We start from the raw sequence: 22,878 nt of genomic DNA, 5'->3' as shown, positions 1-22,878 counted from the left end.
CACCAGCAGAAGCTTAACACGACTCCAGAATAGCTGAGAGTGAAACTGATTCAAAGTTTAAAGTTTTTTGTCGGTGACAGACGCTGCTTTTCAGGCAGAAATGTGATTTAGAGTCGGAAGGACGAAAGAGACGACAGACGGGAGGACAGATGCTTCTCCAAGTATAACTGCAGTATTTTTTTCCTCATATAAGCTGCCAAAGGCAGTTACAGTTACTATGTTACATTTGTTTGGTCTACAGATAAACCGATATGGTTTTTTCAGGGCCGATACCGATTATTAGTAGTCAAGGAGGCCGATAACCGATATTTGGAGCCGATATTCATTTGCAGTAAAAGGGAAAATATTGGCATAAAAATGTTGAATAATACAAACTCCAACACTTAACTTTGAGTGTTTTTACACATAGACTTAAGTCTATCCATCTGCAATAAGTGTTTGAAAAACAGTAACTATAGCTAGTACAACAGCAAAAGAGACTATTCATCCCTGAACACCATGCAGTTCATGTAGGCTTTATGATGCAGTTGCATTATGTCTTAAGTGTTGAACAGCAATATCCTGCTCCTCTCTACAAGAAACTGTCAAAGACAGCTTCAGGACACACTACATGACAATATGTCATTTTCTGCTGCTTAGGATAACTCAATCAACACAGAAAAAGATAAAGTAAAATAACTTGGTAGTTAAACAGCCATTATTGCCCTACAGTTTTCTCTCAGACAGACGATGCTTTGCTGTTTTACTTTTCTGCAGCTTCTCGTGTGGCTTACACACACACACACACACACATACACACACACACACACACACACACATCCCCTCAACGTGCTCTACTCTCTCTCACACACACACACTCTCTCTCACACACACTTCTTACTTTTATCACTGACTACTTCCCTATCAATATCATCAGCAACCTTGTTTCAAGTGATTAAACCGTTAAAAACACTTAATAGCCTGCAGCATCTTCACTTTAATAATCAGTGTTTATCAGGAACAGACAGCTGCCGCTAACGTATTGGGCCTCACAGTAACGTTAGTGGTCGTGAGTTGTAGAGTTTCTACAGTCTGCTGAGCGTCTACAGCCAGAGAAGGAGAAAGCGGACCGGTGGGCTAACGTTACGCTAATTAAAAGCTAATCAGCCTTCACCTCAACGTGCTTCCCTGCAATAAAACTGGACTGAATTGAGTTTATTAGGTTTTTACTCTCTCACTCATTCACACAGACTTCTACTGTCACTGACTATTTCCATATTGATATTGATCGAGTGATTTAACAGGCTCGTCTGGAGGGACAGCGTGCAGCAGAGCTGCCGCTTATGTTTATGGAACGTTAACGGGCTCACAGTAATGTTACTAATAGTTGTGAGTTGTAGAGGACTGGGATGTTTATTACAATTTCGGGAGAGTCTGCTGCCTTAACTTACCCTCGGAACCAAGCCCCCATGAACAGAGCCGGGCTGTGAATCCAGTTTCACGTGGTGGCTAAACTTTTTCTCCTCTCAGCTGTGTGTGAGCACTGTGCATGCACAGCTTTCACTACTGATTGGCTGTTACCCGCTCTGCCTGTAACCAATCAGATGGTGCTGTGGGTGGGACAATGCTGGAGACAGAGTCGGGGCAGCAGACAGAGAGGCTCGGCTGCATCAGAGCCAAAATAACCCAGTTTTAAATTGATCTCTTATCGGCCGTCGGATTTAAAAAAAATTTCTATTCATTTAGTTGAGTGAATGTAGGGCTGGGCGATATGGCCTCAGATCAATATCACGATATATTGAGCAACTCACCTCGATAACGATAAATGAACGATAAGTAAAACCCCCGCACCTAAAAAAAGGAAAAAAAATCCTGTGTATTTACAGAAATGCCAATTTAAAGGACTGTAAAAGTACATTGTAGTTAAGATTTATATTATTTATTTAGTAGTTAAGAACAACTGATAAGCACACGATTGAACAGCTGAAAAGCACAGATTACTTGAACAACAACTGAACAAGTTTAAAAGTATAAAATATACAGTCCCTTATAAACAAATTCTAAACTTCTCGCTTCTCGCTTTTTTTATTTCTTCGAATTGAATTACGTGGTTGTACTGCAGGTGGTGGAAGAGGCTGGATGTAAATAAATAAACATTTTGAGGACTTCAGAATCAGAATCTAAGATATGAGACAAAATAGTGGAGAAGTTGACATTGCTGCTTAATAATATGTTAACCTTTTGAGCATTAGAGAACTTTTTTTATCATTATCTTCTTAATCATTATATATTTTTGATAGACACAGAATCTGTTTCAGAAGTCAGTGGGTCACATGACATGGAAGCTACTGAGAAAAAAAAATCTGCATATTAATATTCATATAAAATAGAGGAAGCACTAAAGTACAATAAAAAGACCTGTGTCTCATTCGTCCAGTTTACTAATACAATCTGCTGCTGGAGTCACTGGGCCCTATGACATGGAAGATATTGAAAGAACTGCAATTATTTTGTGTTAATATATTTATGCTAAGTAATTTGATGACAGTCCCTAAATCAGTTTCCAGTGTTTCAGTGCAGCTCTGGAAGGTGAGCTAACCGTCCTCCTGCTGCTCACACTGGGTGAACCTCAGTAAAGTCGCGGCTGAACCCGAGTAAAGCTTAGAATCAAGCCCGACCCGAGCCCGGCCCGACACACTGAATGTAATTATGAGCCCGATTTAAACCCGACAACAGTTTAATATGAGGGCTGTTATAACTGACGTTCTCGACTACAATTGCGAGTTGTTTGAACTACAGAAATCTTAAGGAATAATGCAACAAGTGCCGCACTTAATGCACTCGACAAAGCCGACAAATGTTATTATCACCGCCCACGACTTGTTTAAAATGGGTCCACATCTCCAACTTTCCTCCAAACTTGCTCAAAGTTAATTCTACTGTTTTTATTTTTTTCTTTACATCTTCATGCTCCATGTTGCACTTAAGCTACACAATCAGTGATGCCGGTAACGTGTTACTCGTTTTGTCATTTTCCTTAGTAAAAAATATATATTTTTGCTCTCTTCTTGCGTCTCGGGGAGTGACGTCACGTACGCGAGAAGTCATGTTTTACAGCATGAGGACACTCACGTGTCAGACCACGCAGAGACACAAATGCAAACAACAATGGAGGGAGGAGAGAGATGCGAGTTTTCTAGCTGGAAATACAGTCATTATTTTGAGTGAATAAAAAACAAAACACAAATGTTTGATCAATGGACCGGCCCGGCCGAAGACAGTGGCCTGTTGCAGCCTTTGAACGCAGCATCATTACACAAACTGTCCGCACTCACAGCGAGAGTGGGTCCACTTGATTACTAACCTGGCATAGCTGGTGTTGCATCAGCGGGCAGAGTTTGCCATCAAATTAATGTAAAATAAGCACATCGGTATACGCCGGGGTAGATCAATCAAGTGGACCTAACATGTCCCCTGTCCCTAGTGGATGTTATGCCTATGACACTGAATATACCGACATGGCCATTAACCTGGATGCTGCGCACTCAACACCACAGCTAACAGCGTCTCCACGCTGCTCTCGAGCCTCTCGTCGTGAGCAAATGCCTCAGATTGTTCCACCCACGAGTTGTTTGTGAGCACAGACATTCACGGCAAAGATATAAGACCGACAACATGCACTTTCGGATGATTTATAGACAGTTGCGTTTTTTTCAGACAGGCATCGACACAGTCACCTACACTGTCACTGTGTGCTCTGTAGCGCTCATCTAACAGTGGTTTGCAGGTCGCAGATCCCGGCATCTCCGTGTCGAATAGTAGCGTTCAAGCCACGTCAAAATGAATACACATATACATGACTTGGATCAAGAAGCAGGGTGATCGGAATGTTTTTCCTGGTTAGCGGACATGGCCAAGGACCCCTCTCGAGATGGTATTCTCAAACCACACCTCCAGCACACCTGGGACTGTCACCAGTTAAAATGAACACCAGTTAAACTGTCACACCGGAGTGAAATTTCACCCCTCACTACCTCCGAAAAATTCTCACAGAGGCGGAGGCGGAGAATTGGCACGGCAGTGTAAATGGGGCTAGTGACTGTCTGTGGCTGCAGCAGGACTCTTCATACCTGAGAGTGTCCAGTCTCCAGCCTGGATCCTTCAGTCGAGCAGATAGCTGCTTCACTCCTGAGTCTCCTGGGTGATTGTAGCTCAGGTCCAGCTCTCTCAGATGGGAGGGGTTGGAGTCCAGAGCTGAGGCCAGAGAAGTACAGCCTTCCTCTGTGATCAGACAGCCTGACAGCCTGCAGACACACAAAACAACACACATCACAGATCAGCTGAGAGTCCTGATAATTCAGTGCACATCTGTGTTAAAGGGATTAATGTTTATTATATTCATCATCTTAGTTTTCAATAATTTACTGATCAGCAATGAACACAGAGTCTAACTGGAGCTGATGAAAATGCCATTAGGTTTGCAAATATTTGGTCATGAACCAACATATTGTACAGATTAAAATGATGATGATGAAAAGTCAGAGGATCACTAAAGTAATTACAGTTCATCCTGAGGGGAGCATGAATGTCAAAACCCACATGACAACCCATCCAATGGTTGTTGAGATATGCAAGTCAGGATTAGTGCAGAAGAGACTGACTGACCCACATTTTAAATATACTGTACATGAGGTTCTCTAAAACACAGAATTCATGAACTCAGAGAAGCTGATGTCTGAGTTTATAGAACTATAAAAATTATTCACAAAAAGCAGTGATCTGACCTCAAACTTCCCAGATTGCAGTGTGGACTCTGCAGTCCAGGTAATAGCAGCTTCACTCCTGAATCCTTCAGGTTGTTGTTACTCAGGTCCAGCTCTCTCAGACTAGAGGACTGGGAGCTGAGAACTGAGGACAGAGCTTCACAGCTTCTCTCTGAGAGGTTACAATCACTCAGTCTGGATAAAGAATAATGAGCAGAACAAAAAAATTATTTCTATTTGGGTCAATAACAGCACATTTACTGCATTCTAAAGAAACTTCTCCACACTTACAGAGCTTTGTTGGAGGCTTTGACCACTGGCAGCAGCCTTAGAAGAGCCTCCTCTGAAGCAGAGTATTTCTTCAGGTCAAATACATCCAGATCTTTTTCTGATGACAATAAGATGAAGACCAGAGCTGACCACTGAGCAGGAGACAGTTTATCTGTGGAGAGACGTCCTGATCTCAGGTACTGTTGGATCTCCTCCACTAGAGAACGATCGTTCAGTTCATTCAGACAGTGGAACAGATTGATGCTTCTCTCTGGAGAAAGATTCTCACTGATCTTCTTCTTCATGTACTTGACTGTTTTCTGATTGGTCTCTGAACAACTTCGTATCTGTGTCTGCAGACCTCGTAGGAGAGTCTGATTGGTCTCCAGTGAAAGACCCAGGAGGAAGCGGAGGAACAAGTCCAGGTGTCCATTTGGACTCTTTAAGGCCTCGTCTACAAAACTCCTGAGGTACTGTGTCAATGCAACTTCGTTTTTTCTTGCTTCAGACTCCTGGGAGTTGATGAGATGTGTTGGGTCAGGTTTGTATCCACATAGTTTGGCCCACCAGAAAGTTGACTGCTTTTCTTCTACCGGCAGATTGACTCCAGAGTTGATGAATGTCAGATGGACATGAAGAGCAGCCAGAAACTCCTGAACACTCAGATGGATGAAGCAGAACACCTTGTCCTGGTACAGTCCTCTCTCCTCTTTAAAGATCTGTGTGAACACTCCTGAGTACACTGAGGCTGCTCTGATATCAATGCCACACTTTGTCAGGTCTGATTCATAGAAGATCAGGTTGCCGCTCTGCAGCTGATCAAAAGCCAGTTTTCCCAGAGACTCAATCATCTTCCTGCTCTCTGGAGTCCAGTGTGGATCTGTCTCAGCTCCTCCATCATACTTGACGTTCTTCACTTTGGACTGAACCACCAGGAAGTGGATGTACATCTCAGTCAGGGTCTTGGGCAGCTCTCCTCCCTCTCTGGTCTTCAACACATCCGCCAGAACTGTAGTGGTGATCCAGCAGAAGACTGGGATGTGGCACATGATGTGGAGGCTTCGTGATGTCTTGATGTGGGAGATGATTCTGCTGGCCTGCTCCTCATCTCTGAATCTCTTCCTGAAGTACTCCTCCTTCTGTGGGTCAGTGAACCCTCTGACCTCTGTCACCATGTCAACACACCCAGGAGGGATCTGATTGGCTGCTGCAGGTCGTGTGGTTATCCAGAGGCGAGCAGAGGGAAGCAGTTTTCCCCTGATGAGGTTTGTCAGCAGCACATCCACTGAAGTGGACTCTCTAACATCAGTCAGGATCTCAGTGTTGTGGAAGTCCAGAGGAAGTCGACACTCATCCAGACCATCAAAGATGAACACAACCTGGAACTCTTCAAACCTGCAGATTTCTTTGGTTTCAGTGAAGAAGTGATGAACAAGTTCCACCAAGCTGAACTTTTTCTCTTTCAGCACATTCAGCTCTCTGAAAGTGAATGGAAATGTGAACTGTATATCCTGGTTGTCTTTGTCTTCAGCCCAGTCCAGAGTGAACTTCTGTGTCAAGACTGTTTTCCCGATGCCAGCCACTCCCTTTGTCATCACTGTTCTGATTGGTTCATCTCTTCCAGGTGAGTCTTTAAAGATGTCTTCTTGTCTGACTGTTGTTTCTGGTCTGTGTGGTTTCCTGGATGCTGTTTCAATCTGTCTGACCTCATGTTCATCATTGACCTCTGCAGTCCCTCCCTCTGTGATGTAGAGCTCTGTGTAGATCTGATTCAGAAGGGTTGGGTTTCCTGCTTTAGCGATCCCCTCAAACACACACTGGAACTTCTTCTGAAGGTTAGATTTAAGTTTACTCTGACAAACTGCTGCAAGATGTTCTAAATGAACACACAACAAAAAGATCAAGTTATCTATAAAGAAAATACAACAATTTTCTTCCCCTTAAGTAGCACATATAAACATGTTTTCCATGTTTTTCCTCCATCTGTTGAGACAAACTGTCTCATTGATCCATCATGTTAAATCTTTAGAGAAATCCTCTTACTGCTCTGCAGACAGTCAGCCAGCTCCTCCTGCTTCATTCTCCTCAGGAAGTGAAGTGTGATCTTCAGAAATGCCTCTCTGCTGCTCCTCCTCTGCTCTTCGTCCTCACCATCCAACACCTCCTCATCCTCCCTCTGAATCTCTAAGCATTCTGGGTAATCTGAACTCAGAACCTTCTGGATCTTCTTCAGCTCGTTCTTCACAAAAGTGACAATGTTCTCCTCCAGCAGCTGAAACAGAATATTATATGAATGACAACATTTATCATCAGATCCATGTTGGACAGATTCACCACTGGTCTGTAAAGTGCAGCATGGAGATTATTGTAAACAGACTGGATGTAAAAGTAGTTGTTGTTCATGTACAGACCATAAATATGGAGTCCAGGTGTGTCTGATGCTGCTGGACAGACGGACCTCTGGGAACCTCTGAGCTCTCCTGGTCGACTCTGTGGAGGAATCATGAAGAATCAGTGACACTGCGTCTGCAAAACTTTGAATCTGATACCAAAAAACTAAATTACTGGTTTGTTTTTCGTACAAACTTGATTTTGATATTTAATTTGTCTGATTTATGACCCGAAAGTCATTTATTGACTATTTTGTGTGTTGCTTTTGGGTGATTAATGACACAACGGCCTAAATACAAAGCAACTAGTAAATTCATCATTTGTAAATATAAGCTATATTCATGTCAACATGACTTGTGGGAAGAAAAAATATTTAAAGACTGAGTTTTAAAATGCTCCATGTGATTTTAGACATATTTGTAAAACTTTATTATTTTTGCGTATTTAATAAATATTGTAAAACAGTGAAATGTTCTGCCTTCAGTTCATATCTTTGTCTCAAGTGTTTAAACTATATTTAAGAGATCAGAAAATAAGTTATTTGTTTTTATATATTTTATATCTAATCAGCGGATATATCAGTTATCAGAGTTTTTTACTCCTTAATATGGGTTTTGGTACCGGCCGCATGAAGTCCAGTTGGGTCGGGCCCTTGTAACGTCAGATATATCACACAGCCCTTCTTCTCCTCAGCAGCAGGGTCAGATTTCAGCAGGAGGTGAGTCACTGCTGTTTGTCCACAGGAGGAACACTGTCCTGTCAGAGCTGTTTAGGGACGGACATGAAGAAATGTGAACCTGTCCTTTAATACTAATCCTGCTCTGACCTCCATCATCACTCTGAGAACATGAAGACCATCAGGACAACTGGTCAGACTGGATTTAATGAGGACAAACATCAACAGAGAGCAACAGGGCAACAACTTACTGTCTGTCTGACCAATGTTCTTGTTTAAAATTAATGTCTGCATCCTTTGACCGGTCACTCTTGAGGGAAACACAGCTGGGCTCAGGTCCAGGTCCAGGTTCAGGTTCAGGTCCAGGTCCAGTAGAGGCTGGTCTCCTGTTGGACAGAGAAGAAGACCATCAGAGATGTTAATTCACTTTCTAGTCTTCAGACACAGAAGCTTCTGTCCATAAAATAGTGGAAAACATCAGGAATAAACCTTCAGAGAATATTGGACCAAACTAATTCAATGAAGTGAAATGAAGAGTTGAAGACTGGTTCTATTGGGCAGCTTTCTAAAGTGAGAATATACATTTAAGTGAAGAAGAACGAAGCTGAAAATAAACATCAGGTTTCAAAAAACATCTTTCTCCACAGTTAAAACATGAATCAGTCACATACAGTGTTGGGGAGTAACGAATTACATGTAACGACGTTACGTAATTTAATTACAAAATTTAAGTAATTGTAATCCGTTACATTACTGGGAGAAAATATGTAATTAAATTACAGTTGCTTTTGGAAATTTCAATGATTACAACTTAAGTTACATTTGAAAAATCGCCGCAAAAGCTCGGATTTATCAAATAGTTTTTCGCCCCCCTAGATTCATGTTTGTTTTTAGTTTTTTTCATATCAACATCCTCCTTCCAAAACTGACGCTTGTGATTGGCTCTCTCTGGTCATGTGCCATTCGACTCAACCGACAAACCGCACGGCGGCAGTCAGACTCAGCAGCAACAGTGTCGGCGGCACACAAGATGTTCCTGTGCTGGAAATACAAAAAACACTTAATACAGACAGAAGCCAGGCTTCCCTGTATACAAAGGTGGCTCTCTGTTAACCCGGCTAGATCACCATGGTAACTTATGCTTAGCTCATTACCTGGTCCCGACCAGGTTCTGTTCAGAGTTTAATAATAAAATCGGCTATAAAAGCGCCGCTGTTTCACTATTTAACTCATTTACAGCTGGCGTCACCTTTACTTTGAAAGTCCAGTGGAGCTGGATCAGAACATTTGTACGGAGGGAGAGATCGCGCTGATCCGCTGCTCTTTACTTTCTCTCTGAGCGTCTCCGCCTACAGATGTTCAGCTGAGGGGATACGCTGCTCAGCTGTTGATCCGACTCGCGTCAGGAGGTCGTTTATTAGGCTATAGCCTATTTACTTTTATATACAGTCAGTCACCACTGAAAGAAGTTGTGCGCTCGCAGCAGGACAGATAATTTAACTTAATGTGGCCATGAATATATTAATTGTTTCGCCTGTTATGTGTTGTCCAAACATAAATCTTGAGTAGGTCTACTCTGTTTTCTCACATTTAAAAAGGTCTTTGCACAGAGACAACATGAGATTTGCTTGTAGCTACAGCACCTAAAAAACCCACTGTTACCTATTTTCATACGCACACCAGCCTCGCTTTCAATAAAACACACACTGGCATTTTATAATTGCGATCAGTGAAATATATGAAAACAATATAAAACACAGTTTAAAACAACAGTTGTTGTTGCTCTAAAGCTTCATATTTAAAAGCAGCTCAATGTAGAGCTGTCAGAAATTAAAATCAGCCTCCTCTTGTCATATTTGCAGCAACACTGTTGCTTCAGGCTGTGATCAGGCTTTTTTGTATCCTCATACTCTCTCCATTAAAACAACCTGCTCCTCTTGGCTGAAATCAGCCCGTTGTCGCTCCATTTAGTGAGGAAGTGAGCCTCCTTTGCAGTACAGGCCGAAGGTCAGACTCATAATATATGGTTAAACCTTTGAACTGAAAGGTTTATCACACTATAGGTCTTAAAATGTGAAAATGGTTAGCAGTTGAGAGATTTCATTCAAAATTAAGAAAAGTAATCATAATGTAATCAAATGTAATTAGTTACATTACTTTGAGAAAGTAATTGAAATAGTTACACTACTATTACATATTCAACGGGGTAACTTGTAATTGTAACCAACTACATTTCCAAAGTAATCTTCCCAACACTGGTCACATATTAATGTAATAATTAACAGCTCACCTCTTTACAGCAGGAGGTGGTTGTCCTTTAAAATCAATGAAACGATCATTTGACAGGTCACTCTTGAAGGACACACAGCTGGGCTCAGGTCCAGGTCCAGGTCCTGGTTCAGGTCCAGGTCCAGGTCCAGGTTCAGGTTCAGGTCCAGGTCCAGGTCCAGGTCCAGGTCCAGTGGTTTTAGAGGGAGGGCCTCCCTCCTCTCTGTCCTCACACTGATTCATGCTGCTCATCTCACACACACTTTCATCTGGAGAGGAAACACAAATCATTCATCTGCACATCAACTGAAATCAGCCTTTGGGTCAGAAACACTCTTGAAGGACAAAATGTCTGAAAGTCGACTTCCTCTTCTAACATTTAAACTCAGAGCACATTATTCCACAACTCACTGACTCTATTAATACATATTTCACTAAATGGCTGCTACAGGACATCAAACCAAAACTAAATCATGTCATTAAATCATTTGTATTCTGTTTTTTTACTGTTCTCTACTAATGAAGTCGCTCACAGCAGTGACGTGAAATCTGGAGACAATTGTGAAAATGTCTTCTGACAGAAAAGAGACAGTGGACTGATCCAGGACCTGTCTTCACTGATCTGCAGGAAGGAAAGTGATGTCATCACTGTGAGGTTCATTTAAAAATAAAAGACTTTTGTCACACAGTAACACCAGCGACTCCAGAGGACGATCTCTCATTACATGTTTTATAATATTTACTTTGGATTTTATTTACGTCATTTCTACGTACACATTGTCACATTTTAAATGGTATAAAAACAGTCACTTTCCTTCTGTACATGACTGTGGAGACTTTCTGTGCAGCTTGGAGTGTTAAATAACTGATTAAAAACAAATACTGACAAGTTGATTTAACCAAGAGGCAGAAATTGTTCTAATAACCTGTTGTGTTATTATAAAATATGAAAGTCTCAGGTGTGTTCAGGTGGGTTTTGTCTGTAGAGGCTATGACGTCTCTCACTGACGTCATGTCTCCTGTCAGAACATCAGCTGCTGGACTTGGATCAGTCCACTAGGTGACGTCATGACGCTGTGGTGGAGTCAACACACACGTTTCTCTGATATCTTTTAATCTAAAAGAGTCAATCTGGTCATCTGTTGTTTATTTAAAACATTTATCTGCAAAGTAAAAATTAGAATCTCTTCCTCTGACTGTTGCTCAGTGATGAAGTTATATTTGTATTAATTAAATAAACCTTCAGACTCCTGGATGTCCTCTTACTGCCTCCTCATCAGTCCTGGACTGTAAATACAACCACAGATTATTCACCGACACCAACAGCTGCTCTCCAGCCGCGTTTAGTGCGTCAGACAGCGGGAGAGCGGCGGCTCGTCTCGGCCTCCTCCACAGGCTGATTCAGGCAGGAGAAGCTGCCTTCAGTCATCAGTAAGTGGAGCTACACAGTAACAACCACTCTGTGTTCAAACACTGACCAACTAACTCCACTTCTACTCTCATTTGACCGGCTACACTCCCACAGCGATCTAATAACGACGCTGCATTCTGACTATTCAAGTTGCGTCGGGCCCCAGAAATGATGCAACACGTCTTCCCCTCGTGTGAATGAAGGTGTAATTGTATAAAACTATGATGGAGGTTTTGCTTCGTCCTCTAATCTCATCAGGAACATCTGAAGAGGAAGAAGCACCATCGACAGTGAGCAGTAAACATTAGTTCATGTTCCAGCCTGCAGCTTCTCTCTCATCAGTCTATCCTGCTGAGCTGAACACTGCAGCACCTGATCCTTCTGTCCTGCACTGCAACTTTATTCTTCCACATTTTAGGGTCAAATATTCTACTTTTTATTCAACTACATCTGTGTGATAACTTTAGTTACATCACAGATTAAATGCTGCATCAGAGCAGACAGGCAGAGGAAGAAGAGAAGAGGAGGCTACGTTCAACAACACCGCCTCAAACCAGCAGCTGGCAGCACACAGAGACTGAAAACTGGTTTTCCTGCATTTCACACCTGATGACAAGTTAACAAACCTTCATCTGAACAAACAGGTTGGGTTGGTTTGTTGGCACCAGTTCAGTTTTAACTTTGGTTGTTTTCACAGTGACGGTCGACTCAAAACACACAAGGACAAACCGATTAAATCACAGTAAACATGGAGAGGCTCAGTGTACGGGGCGCCGACTGTAAAGATGCACATCCTAAAATAAACAGCAACTTTTCACCACATTTAGCGACAAATCACGTTAAAAAACATATGTGATTACTTTTGATCAGATGTACAGCAATATTTGTGAATTTTGTGATATTTACTTCTCTTGTGAAAATAAAATGTCAATTGTTAAATCTAAATCTAAATGTTAAATCTAAATATAAATGTTAAATATAAATGTCGCGGGTGAAACTAAATATTTAGCTAATATGTACATTTACACTGCCTGTCGCCTATTTAAAGAAGACACAAGTATTTTGATGCTGCTGTTTAAAATCCATCACACCAGTGTCTAAATGATGCTGTCACATATTTATATGACAGCTGTGTGCAAAGTTTGGATGGAAAGAATCAGTTTTCATGAGAAAGAACCTTTGTGGACTTTAAACAAAATGGCATCTTGCTTTTAGTTTGTGTTCTTTACAGCACATTGAATGGAAAATGATGTAATTTCTCATCAGATTTATGTTCACTTGACCCTTTAAACCACATTAACATGTCCAAACAGCTAATCTGCAATTTTACATCAAATCCTATAAAGTCACAATCAAAGTTATATGTAAACAGTGTTCATCAGCTAACAACACATGGAGCTGTGCTGTTGATCCACACGAGCTCTTCGTCAAACACACAGTAAAGTTACATGTTAGTGTTTGTGATTCAGTTCAGGTCCAGTTTGAATGAAGTGAGTTTGACGACGAGTTAACGAGCAGATTAAACTGATCTCAGTTCAGTCAGAGACAGAAAACTGAGTTCAAACTGTGGATTTTTCTGTTTATAATGAAAATAGGAGTCAAAATATTGCCTTTCTTGACATTTAGTGAGTTTATGTTGTTGACTTATTAGACTCAGTAGTGAACTGGCTGCTTTTCCATCTCCAGCTGAAGCTACAGGCTGTCAGACTGTCACCTCTGAGCTACAGAGTGCTGTTAGGAGACAGGACGGACACACAGAGACGTCTTTGACAGGACGTCAACACTGTTGTTCTTCACTCTGCTCACAATGTTAGCTGGTTAGCTGAATGTTAGCTTGTTAGCTGAATGTAAGCTGGTTAGCTGAATGTTAGCTGGTTAGCTGAATGTCATTGTAAAGTTAAATCATATCTTACCTTTAAAGGACTGAAAGCAGCAGGTGAGAGCAAACACAGTCCGTCCTCAGCTGCTGACGGTCTCTCAGGTGTGCTTCATCACAGGAGGAGGAGCCCAGGTGAGCTCTCACACTCTCAGTAAATCAGGCCTGATTTACTAAGATCCCAGATAAGGGGCGCTAAATTGCTTGCGTGCGCTAAAAGATTGCACGCGCTGTTGGTTTCCGTGTTGTGGGTGATCAACTAAGATTCCTCGCGCAATGAATAACAGGGGCAAACGTGTTGGAAACCGCCCTATTTAAATGAGGTTTTTGCGTGTGTTACTAGTTTTCACCATGGAGAACGTGGGAGAGAGTGGGCGCAAACGAAAGATGAAATTTGAAGCTATTGAATTGGAGGTGTTAGTGGAGGAGGCAAACAAACATATTCACGAGTTACAACAAAGAATCATTAATATATCCAGGAGAAACGGGAGGAAATATGGGAGGATATCTGTGACAAAGTCAATGCTGTCAGCAAAACAAGAAGAACGGCGGATGAAATTAAGAGGGGATGGCAAGATGTAAGAAGATTAGCAAAAGAAAAAATGGCTTATAATAAAACCTCGGCAAATAAAACAGGTGGTGGACCGACAGAGGACATCCCCTGTCTTCAATTGAGCAGCAGGTACTGCTGACCTTCTCCGATGAACAGATTTGACACCCTTGAGCCAGAAACTGCAGAGCAAGGTATGCCCATAATAGCACAAACACGCATTTCTTTTATTGGATACATTTAATTTATTCAGCTATGAGCCAAAAAAAAGAAAAGAAAAAGAATGTGCTTCCTGTGTTAACGTTGAGTTGAATATGCACTGAAAACGCGTAATTTCATAATTTAGGCTACAAAAGTATTTTTGCTTCTGCATTTCTCAGAGAATTTTATTTTCCAACAGTGACGCAGAAGTGTGTGTGTTTCATTTTACAGCATCACAAGATGTTTTTCCCTATGATGAAACAGTCTGTGGCACTTGAGGACGCGTTACATTTCATGGCACAGGAGGTGCGAGCTGTGGCCTCTGTGACGCGCGCGCTCAGGCGGGACACTCGTGCCATCGTTACGCACACCAGGCAGCTAGTCAGTGCTGTATCTGGGCTGACGATGGCCATCAATGCCCTGGCAAAGGGGATCGAGGGTGGCGTACAGGGAGCCGGGAGGTCATTAAACATCAGTGGTGTTTCATCTGAGCAGCCGGGAGAGGGAGGGGAGATCGCAGGAGGAGATGGATGCGCGTTAGGCATTAGTAGACACCAGCGCAGCCTGCGAAAACGGAAAGAAAATAGATAAGGGCAAATTCAACATTCATTTTGTTTAAATTTAGGCTGGGTCGTCGTTTTTTGGTGGCTGTTATTGTTTGTTTTGTTTGTTAGAGATAGTTTGTTCGTTGTGCCTATGCCTCCTCCTTGCTACAACGACCGCAGCCATGTGTGCGTAAAGCTGTGCCAGTTAATACATGACTTTCAAACGTGCTAAATAAAGACGCAAAATCAGCGAACGCAATTAGTTCTAGGTTTGGTAAATCACATTGCGTACGCTAAATTAATCTATTTGCATCTACTCCTCCCAATATTTTGCGTGTTCTGGCAGAGACGCCCATATTTACATATTCATTAAGGCAAACACGCTAAATGGATTGCGCGTGCTATTTTGCCCGTTTGAGGGACGCAATCCTCCTTGCGTCCGGTTAGTAGATCAGCTTTAACACGTGTTTGCGCGTGCAATCAAGTTTGCACACGATTTTACACACGCAAACCTTTAGTAAATCAGGCCCTCAGAGTTCTGCCGTCTCCTTTCTGAATCGGCTCCGTTCCACATTTGCAACATAGTGGAGGCCACGGAGGAACAAAAACTACAAACATTATAGAAGAGAAAAGTGTACGAACCAAGTCATCAAAAGTGTGGCAGCACTTTATATTAAAGTCTTCAAAGAAAACAGCTACAAGATGTGCAGAGCTGGTCTCACATGGCCCGGTAGCACCACATCACTGAGACCTGAAGAGAAAGCAGGTCGGAGCCACTACAGGTGAAGGAGACTCAGCACGGTGACTTAGTAAAGGTTTCAAACCCAGAACCTGTCTACACTGATCTGTAGTGTCTGTCCCTTTAGTCACTTATTGTTCAGTGTTTTAATGAGCAGCAGGATTTGTTTGTTAGACAGGCTGACTGACAAAAGTTTGGACAGGATGAACTTTTGGACCTGATCCACTTCATCCATTATTAAACCTGTTGTTCCTGCAAACACAAGATTAGGGCCCGGCTACATTACAGGTTTCAATGTAACAACCAACGTTTAAGACAGAAACAGCTTCCGTCTGTGCTCTCAGGTCTGTTTCTAAAAGGTTTCCACCTCTTTCATTCATCCATCGTGAGTATTTTCAAAGTAAAAGTGATCAAACTCTGGTTAAACGTGTCACATCTGTTGTCAGAACGGTAAAAAACACTTAAAACAATAAATAACATTAAGTTAACAGCAGAAAAACACCACGTCAGCAAAATGAGACATTTTAATGAATATATACATAATAATACAGACTTGTTTGTTTTGTATTCTAATCAGCTGTTAATATTCTGTTTCTGTAATAAAACATCCTGATAAACAACCTGTTTTTACATCCATGTTAATTATGTCACCATGGAAACGATCAGATGAGTTTATGAACACGATCACAGGTTGTTTTTTCTTCTCATCGTTATAAAAACACATAAAACAACCAGAAACATCAACATGTGAGTGACACACATCTTGTTAAATAAAGCTTCAGAGACGTTTGATTTTACGTCCTGAATGTTTTTCAGGTGAAAGTGTTGAAATATAAAAACTGAAGTGGTATGGAAAGTATGACACGTGTTATTTTCAGAACATCAGTAAAGGACAGAGTAAAATAAGATATTTAGATGTTCTGTAGATACGGGTCGCTCCACACCGACTGACCCAGGACCTGCCAGCTCATGTCACACATTCTTTTTAAAGACATTTGTGTTGAAACTTTGCTTCAATTCATGACAACTTGTAAAATCCAAATAGTTGTTTTGTCTCAAATTTCACCAAAATCCTGAAATTGAGTTTAGAGAGTCAAAATTCAAAAATCCACAAGTTAAAAAGTATTTGGGAACTTTCGGGAAAAGTTCTGGATTGTGGGTGAGTTGGCTGGTTGGAATGTGAGTGTTAAACAAATGAGTCACATACAGATTGATGAGAGTCGTCAGGACAGAAGATCTCTGAGTCCCACTGATTCTGTGCTGCCACCTGCTTTCATTTCATCATCAATTCATGTCTCATCAAACTTTTACACTCATTCTGTTTTGCTTTTATTATTTATTTGTTCCTTCTCTAAAAGAAAACATGTTTAAGCTTTAAGAATATTAAAAATCTGTTTTAAAAAACGTCTTTTATCCTGAAACAAGTCAGAATAATAAAATAAAAAGAGGAGTTTAAGTTGTGCTCGCTGTGCTGCAATCAGACAGAATAATACTTGTTTCAGATATTTTCTAAAATCAAGTCAAAGTTTTTGTTCTTCACTCGATTTCTGATGCCAGGAAAGAAAGTTTAAAGGAGCAGTCTGTAGTTTAGTTGAAGAAACAACAACAAGCAGACAAAGATCTTCATCAGCTGATCAACAAACTAAATAAACTTTATACTGTGTTTATATGTGGCGGACCCTGCCACCTCTCTAGCTTCAAACAGGGTTCTGTTGGAAAAAAAAATTGTCTTATTACCTCATTAATATTGTAAATATTTGATGTTCTTATATTGAGCTACTTTAGCAAAGGAGAAACATTTCAGTGATGCTGTGCGACATCTTTCAGTCTGATTATAAACTCGTCAGCTGATCGTTTCACAAACAAAGTTAGATTGAAACAAAAAGGAACAATTTGTACAAGTTTTGGACTCTTTGCTCTGAACATCAACATTCAGAAGCATCAAACATGAGCTCAAATCTCTTCAGCACTTGTTTAAAAACGTCATCAGGACAGTTTAGTTTGTGATCTCTGAAAGTGTTTCAGTATTTCATCCGGCTCTCAGACTTCCAAACATCTTCAGCCAACCGGCTCAGACAGAGAAAGACTTTTCTCACAGCTGTTTAGTTTGACGGACCAGATTCAAATCCAACAAACGTCCTGAAAATACAGCCGGACTTCAACAGCCACAAAACACTGAGAGAAACACAATGATTGTCATTCAAATGTGTTTTCTTCTCATATAATAATCAGACAGAAATGAAGAGATGTTGTGCAGTTTATCACGTCACTACGGACATAATTACATGTGTTAACCAACACCATCAAACTTTTGGTTTCATCATTAGAAACACATGAAACAAGTCAGAGTGTTTCAGGTGGAGTGTCGAGTACATTTGATCAGATTTTACTGTCCATTCACAACTTTGTTCACAATGATTCTTTACAATTAAAGCTGCAGACGAGTCAATGTTTTCTGTTTCTTACATTTCACTAATAGTTCTGGATTTTATTGGAACAAGAGCCGGAATTCAAAACAACACATGACAGAAAGTACAAGTCAACACAATTTACACAATTTAATGGAAGAAGTTTAAAATGTAAATGAAGAATCTTTTCAATCAGTTTGAATCATTTTGTACAAAGTTGACTGATGAATTTATTCCAAGAAGCTGAAAGATTGATGTGACTGTGATCCTGTACAGACTCAACTGTTCAGCACTGACAATGTTTCTGTGACAGGAGGAGACTCTGCACACTAAACACCACACAGACTCACTGAGGAACCAGAACTGGTCCAGATGAGCCCAAATCCAGGATAAAGAGGTTCAGTGAATGTGGTGTTGAAGGTGTGGAGGCGGATCAGTGAGTCAGAGGAGACTCTGTAGAAGGACAGAGTGCCAGCAGGACAGTCCACATACACTGCTACTCTACCAGAGGAGGAGGAGGAGGAGGAGGAGGAGGAGGAGGAGGAGGAGGAGGAGGAGGAGATGTCTGTTTGTCTGTTATTGTGACAGACAGAATAATGACCACCATCAAAACACTCCAGACGCCAGGACTGATCATTCCATCCAAACACACAGTCTTCACTGCCTCCTTTCCTTCTGATTCTTCTGTAACTCACTGATATAGAAACATTTCCTCTCCACTCGACCTCCCAGTAACAGCGACCAGTCAGACCAGTTCTACACAGTAGCTGATGCCACCTGCCAAACCTCTCTGGATGATCAGGATATGACTGATCCTCCTTCACACACGTCATCTTCCTGTTGTTGTCAGACAGTTTGATCTTTCTGCTGACTGTGTTTGTGTCGACTGTGAGCTCACAGGAATCTGATGGAGAGAAAAAGACACAACACAGCTGCAGTTATTAATGTGTCATCAGTGTGATGATGACATCACAGATGTGAATGAGTGATGTCACAGTGTTTTGATGAATGACAGTAAAAAGACACTCACACTTCCTCAGACCTGGTGTCAACCATCGGACTCCAGCAGGCTCCACCCTGAAAGGAGGAGGGGGGTCAGAGCAGCACATCCTCTTTCAGCATGCAAACATGGACATGACATGACTCTCATACACAGAAACACAATCTGTCCATCAGGCTGCTTCTCCCTGTTCTCCCTGAACCTCTTCACCTCTGCCACTCTCCTCACACACTGAGAGTGAGCCACAGGATGTTGGTGTGTGTGAAAGAGGACCACAACATCTGAGAGCACACACAAACCTCCTGTTGGATTTATCACTTCATCTTTATTTTATTGGATGTTGTTGCTGTTTCCTGTGGGCGACCTTACGCTTGCTGTTTGATCCAATGTCAACTTGTGCTTATGTTTCTATATTATAGGACTTTTGTATTTGGACGTCAGAACTTTTGAGGTCCGATTCCTGTTTGAAGCTTGGAGGGCTTTTCTGAATCTCAGCTGCAGTGTCTGATTTTTGTTCTTGCTGTGTTTCTGCTGCTTTGTTTTACTGTGCAAAGAAACAAATACAATTTATACGTAATAAATCAATCAGAAAACATTGGACGTTGGTTCCTGACCTCTGCCACAAAACCAAGTGACAGAGACTCCCAGACTGTTTCCCTCCAGAACCTCACAAGTGTCACTGAAGCTGTTTGTGATAGAAACAGTTTCATGGTTTCATGTGTTGACATGTTCATGTTACTATAGTTTGGTGCTGGATTGATATCTGATGTATATTACAGCAGTAATAGTTACTGTGATGAGAACTTCATGTCATGTTTGATGCCAAGTCATCAAAAGTGTGGCAGCACTTTATATTAAAGTCTTCAAAGAAAACAGCTCCAAGATGTGCAGAGCTGATCTCACATGGCCCGGTAGCACCACATCACTGAGACCTGAAGAGAAATCAGGTCGGAGCCACTACGGGTGGAGGAGACTCGGCACGGTGACTTAGTAAAGGTTTCAAACCCAGAACCTGTCTCCACTGATCCATAGTGTCTGTCCCTTTACTCACTTATTGTTCAGTGTGTTAATGAGCAGCAGGATTTGTTTGTTGGACAGGCTGACTGACAAAAGTTTGGACAGGATGAACTTTTGGACCTGATCCACTTCATCCATTAATAAACCTGTTGTTCCTGCAAACACTAGATTAGGGCCCGGCTACATTACAGGTTTCAATTCAACAACCAACGTTTAAGACAGAAACAGCTTCCGTCTGTGCTCTCAGGTCTGTGATGGATCAGTGTCGCCCCCTGGTGGGTAATTAGCTGAAGTACGCGCAGAGACACTGGAGGACATCAGAGGAGGTTTTAGAATATTTCATGTTGTAGTCAGAGATCGTCTGAAGTGAAGTCTTTATTTCTTCACAATAGAAACTTGAGCACATCTGTTCTGTTAAATTATATATTACATGTCCTTTTTATTCTCAGTGCATGGCTCAGGCTGCATTCACAATGTACATTTATCTTTTTATTTAATTTTCTAAATTCAAATCCAAATTAAAAAATGTCTTTATTAGCACGATGTGAGACAAACATGTGGCCAAAGCAAGAAAAGAAGAACATTGTAGTGTAAAGACTAGTACAGTAGATGAAAACACAACATAAATATAACTGTAACCAAAGCTGACAATAACAGCACAACACTAAATAATACGTGTCATCACATATAAGATGAACAACTGTCAGCTGACTGTCACTCACTGTCCCTCAGTTTGTGGCAGCAGAACATAGACTGCTGCTGGATCACAGCTCTTTGGGTTCTCCCCTCGTAGGACTGTTCATGTTTCTTCATCTACTGGCTCAACAAACCCTTTGTAATCTATTAGATGTTTAATATGTAATAGATTACATGTTTAACATGTGTTTCTCTAATATGTTTATACTTTTCACATGTTGTGAGGAAGTGCTGCTCTGTTGTTGTTGTGTTTTATTGTACAGGCCTGATCTGTATTTGCTCTTTACATCAGCAGATATGAACTAAAACAACAAGGCGTGTACTGAGTTCACTGAGCTTCATGTGAATTGTGCTACTATGCAAACTGATATTATATAATATTGTGTCTGTCACTTAACAAAGAAACAAGTCAACATGGTGACTACGTTGTGAGGAAGGATGCCCCATGACACCACAGCCAGCAGCTGTTCTGACTGATGGTATCCTCAGTATGCTGCTAACACACATGAGGCCACTATCAATGGTGGAGGATGAAGGAGTGCTGTGTGCACTTTAGAAAACAAACTTTATTTTACTTTTGCATTCTTCATGTAACAAACATTTTAGAGGTGTGAATCTTCACCGGCCTCACGATTCCATTACGATTCAGCTGTCAATGATTCTCGATGCATCTCAGTGTTCGTCATCCTCAATGATCTATATCACTGCACACACCTACTGTTCATCATTTAAATTCATCTTTTATTCTGAAAGTCCTTCCAATAATCAGACTACAGCAGTCTGCAAAATAAAAGCTGCATCTTTTCCATCATCAAACAAAACCAGTATCCATCTGCAGCGTCTTTCCCATTTCATGTCTACAATAATATAGTTTTCACATGGCAGCTTTAAGATCCAACATTTACTGACTCTGCTGCACACACCTCTCTCAGAGTTGGACAGCAGAGTTGACAGCACCTCCTCAGATCTCGGCTGATTAGCTACTGTAACAGTTATTATTTATGGCTGCAGACGTTAGCTTAAGGAGAAAATGACCAACGTGATCAGTGATTGTTGTGAGGCAGAAGTCTTGTCCAGTTTGTGCTTCACAGCAAGTTCATAAAATCTGATGTGTCTCGAGATTAAAAAGATACTCTTTTTCTAATCTCTCTCAGATGATCTCTGCCTCCCTCAGACATCCCTCCTACATCAGTAACTTCAGTCAGAAGTCCTCCCACAGTTCAAAGCATGGGAGCAACATTGTGATGAAACTTTATTGTCCAGCTGAGGCCAAAAAATCAAAAATCAACATGAGCTGCAGACTCTTGATGATGCTCTGTCTCTGCATCATGATGCATCTTATAATGGAGACATTTCATCACCTCTAATACATTTATGTTGCTTTTACAATTTGAAGTTGAACTGAACAAGACTAAAGAGAAAAATGTAAGAGATTTCTTTTATTCTTTTAATAAAATGCTGGAAATGTAAAAATAAATCTACTTTTATCTTTTAATGTGATTAATGGGTTATGAAAATAGTTGTTAGCTGCAGCTCTATAACTTGTGACAACAAACACTACTCTGTGTTGTGTTGGTAGGGAGTGAGTCTCTCTGGTATGTGACAGAGCTACGAGCACGTTGCTGCAGTCACAGTAAAGTGCTGCTGTTATTACTGTAGTCGGACATAAAGTGTGTGGACAGACTCAGTTAGTGACTGAAACAATGTGTTGTTTGCTGCCACAGAAGAGAAATTAAAAGTCCATTCATGCAACGTTGTCACGCAATCTTCCTGCATTTAACACTTCCTATAAATCATTCACAATAAAAGTCCTGGATGATGCAGTTATTTTAAAACTTTTATTTTAGCAAAAAAAATATCAGGAAACATTGGATTTCCACCAGCTGCACCTTAACACGACTTCAGAACAGCTGAGAGTGAAACTGAGTCAGCAGCTACGAGCCAGGCTGAAGTAAATTACAACAGCATTAAACCAGAGGTCCACCAACTACTGTAGAGAGCTGCAGCTCTGCACAGCTCACATATCATGTTAATCAATGAAGCAGATGATTGATCACTGAATGTCTTCTTCTGTCATTTGATTTAGCT

At 41.2% G+C, this 22,878-nt stretch overlaps 1 protein-coding gene across 1 annotated transcript in view; it reads right to left on the bottom strand.

The window, feature by feature from the left end:
• The window catches only part of LOC115576511 (NLR family CARD domain-containing protein 3-like), a gene marked incomplete at both ends in the record, with an annotated part of 105,287 nt that overhangs the window by 72,941 nt on the left and 9,468 nt on the right, over window positions 1–22,878 (bottom strand). The window contains one exon of the mRNA XM_030409048.1: window positions 4,764–4,937. Coding sequence (XP_030264908.1) covers window positions 4,764–4,937 — 174 coding nt within the window. The remainder of the gene's footprint in view (window positions 1–4,763; window positions 4,938–22,878) is intronic.

Source organism: Sparus aurata, chromosome 24, assembly GCF_900880675.1.
Source record: "Sparus aurata chromosome 24, fSpaAur1.1, whole genome shotgun sequence".
Classification (NCBI taxonomy): domain Eukaryota; kingdom Metazoa; phylum Chordata; class Actinopteri; order Spariformes; family Sparidae; genus Sparus; species Sparus aurata.
Note: the sequence above shows the minus strand (reverse complement) of the source record. Positions and strands in the feature narration are given on the sequence as shown.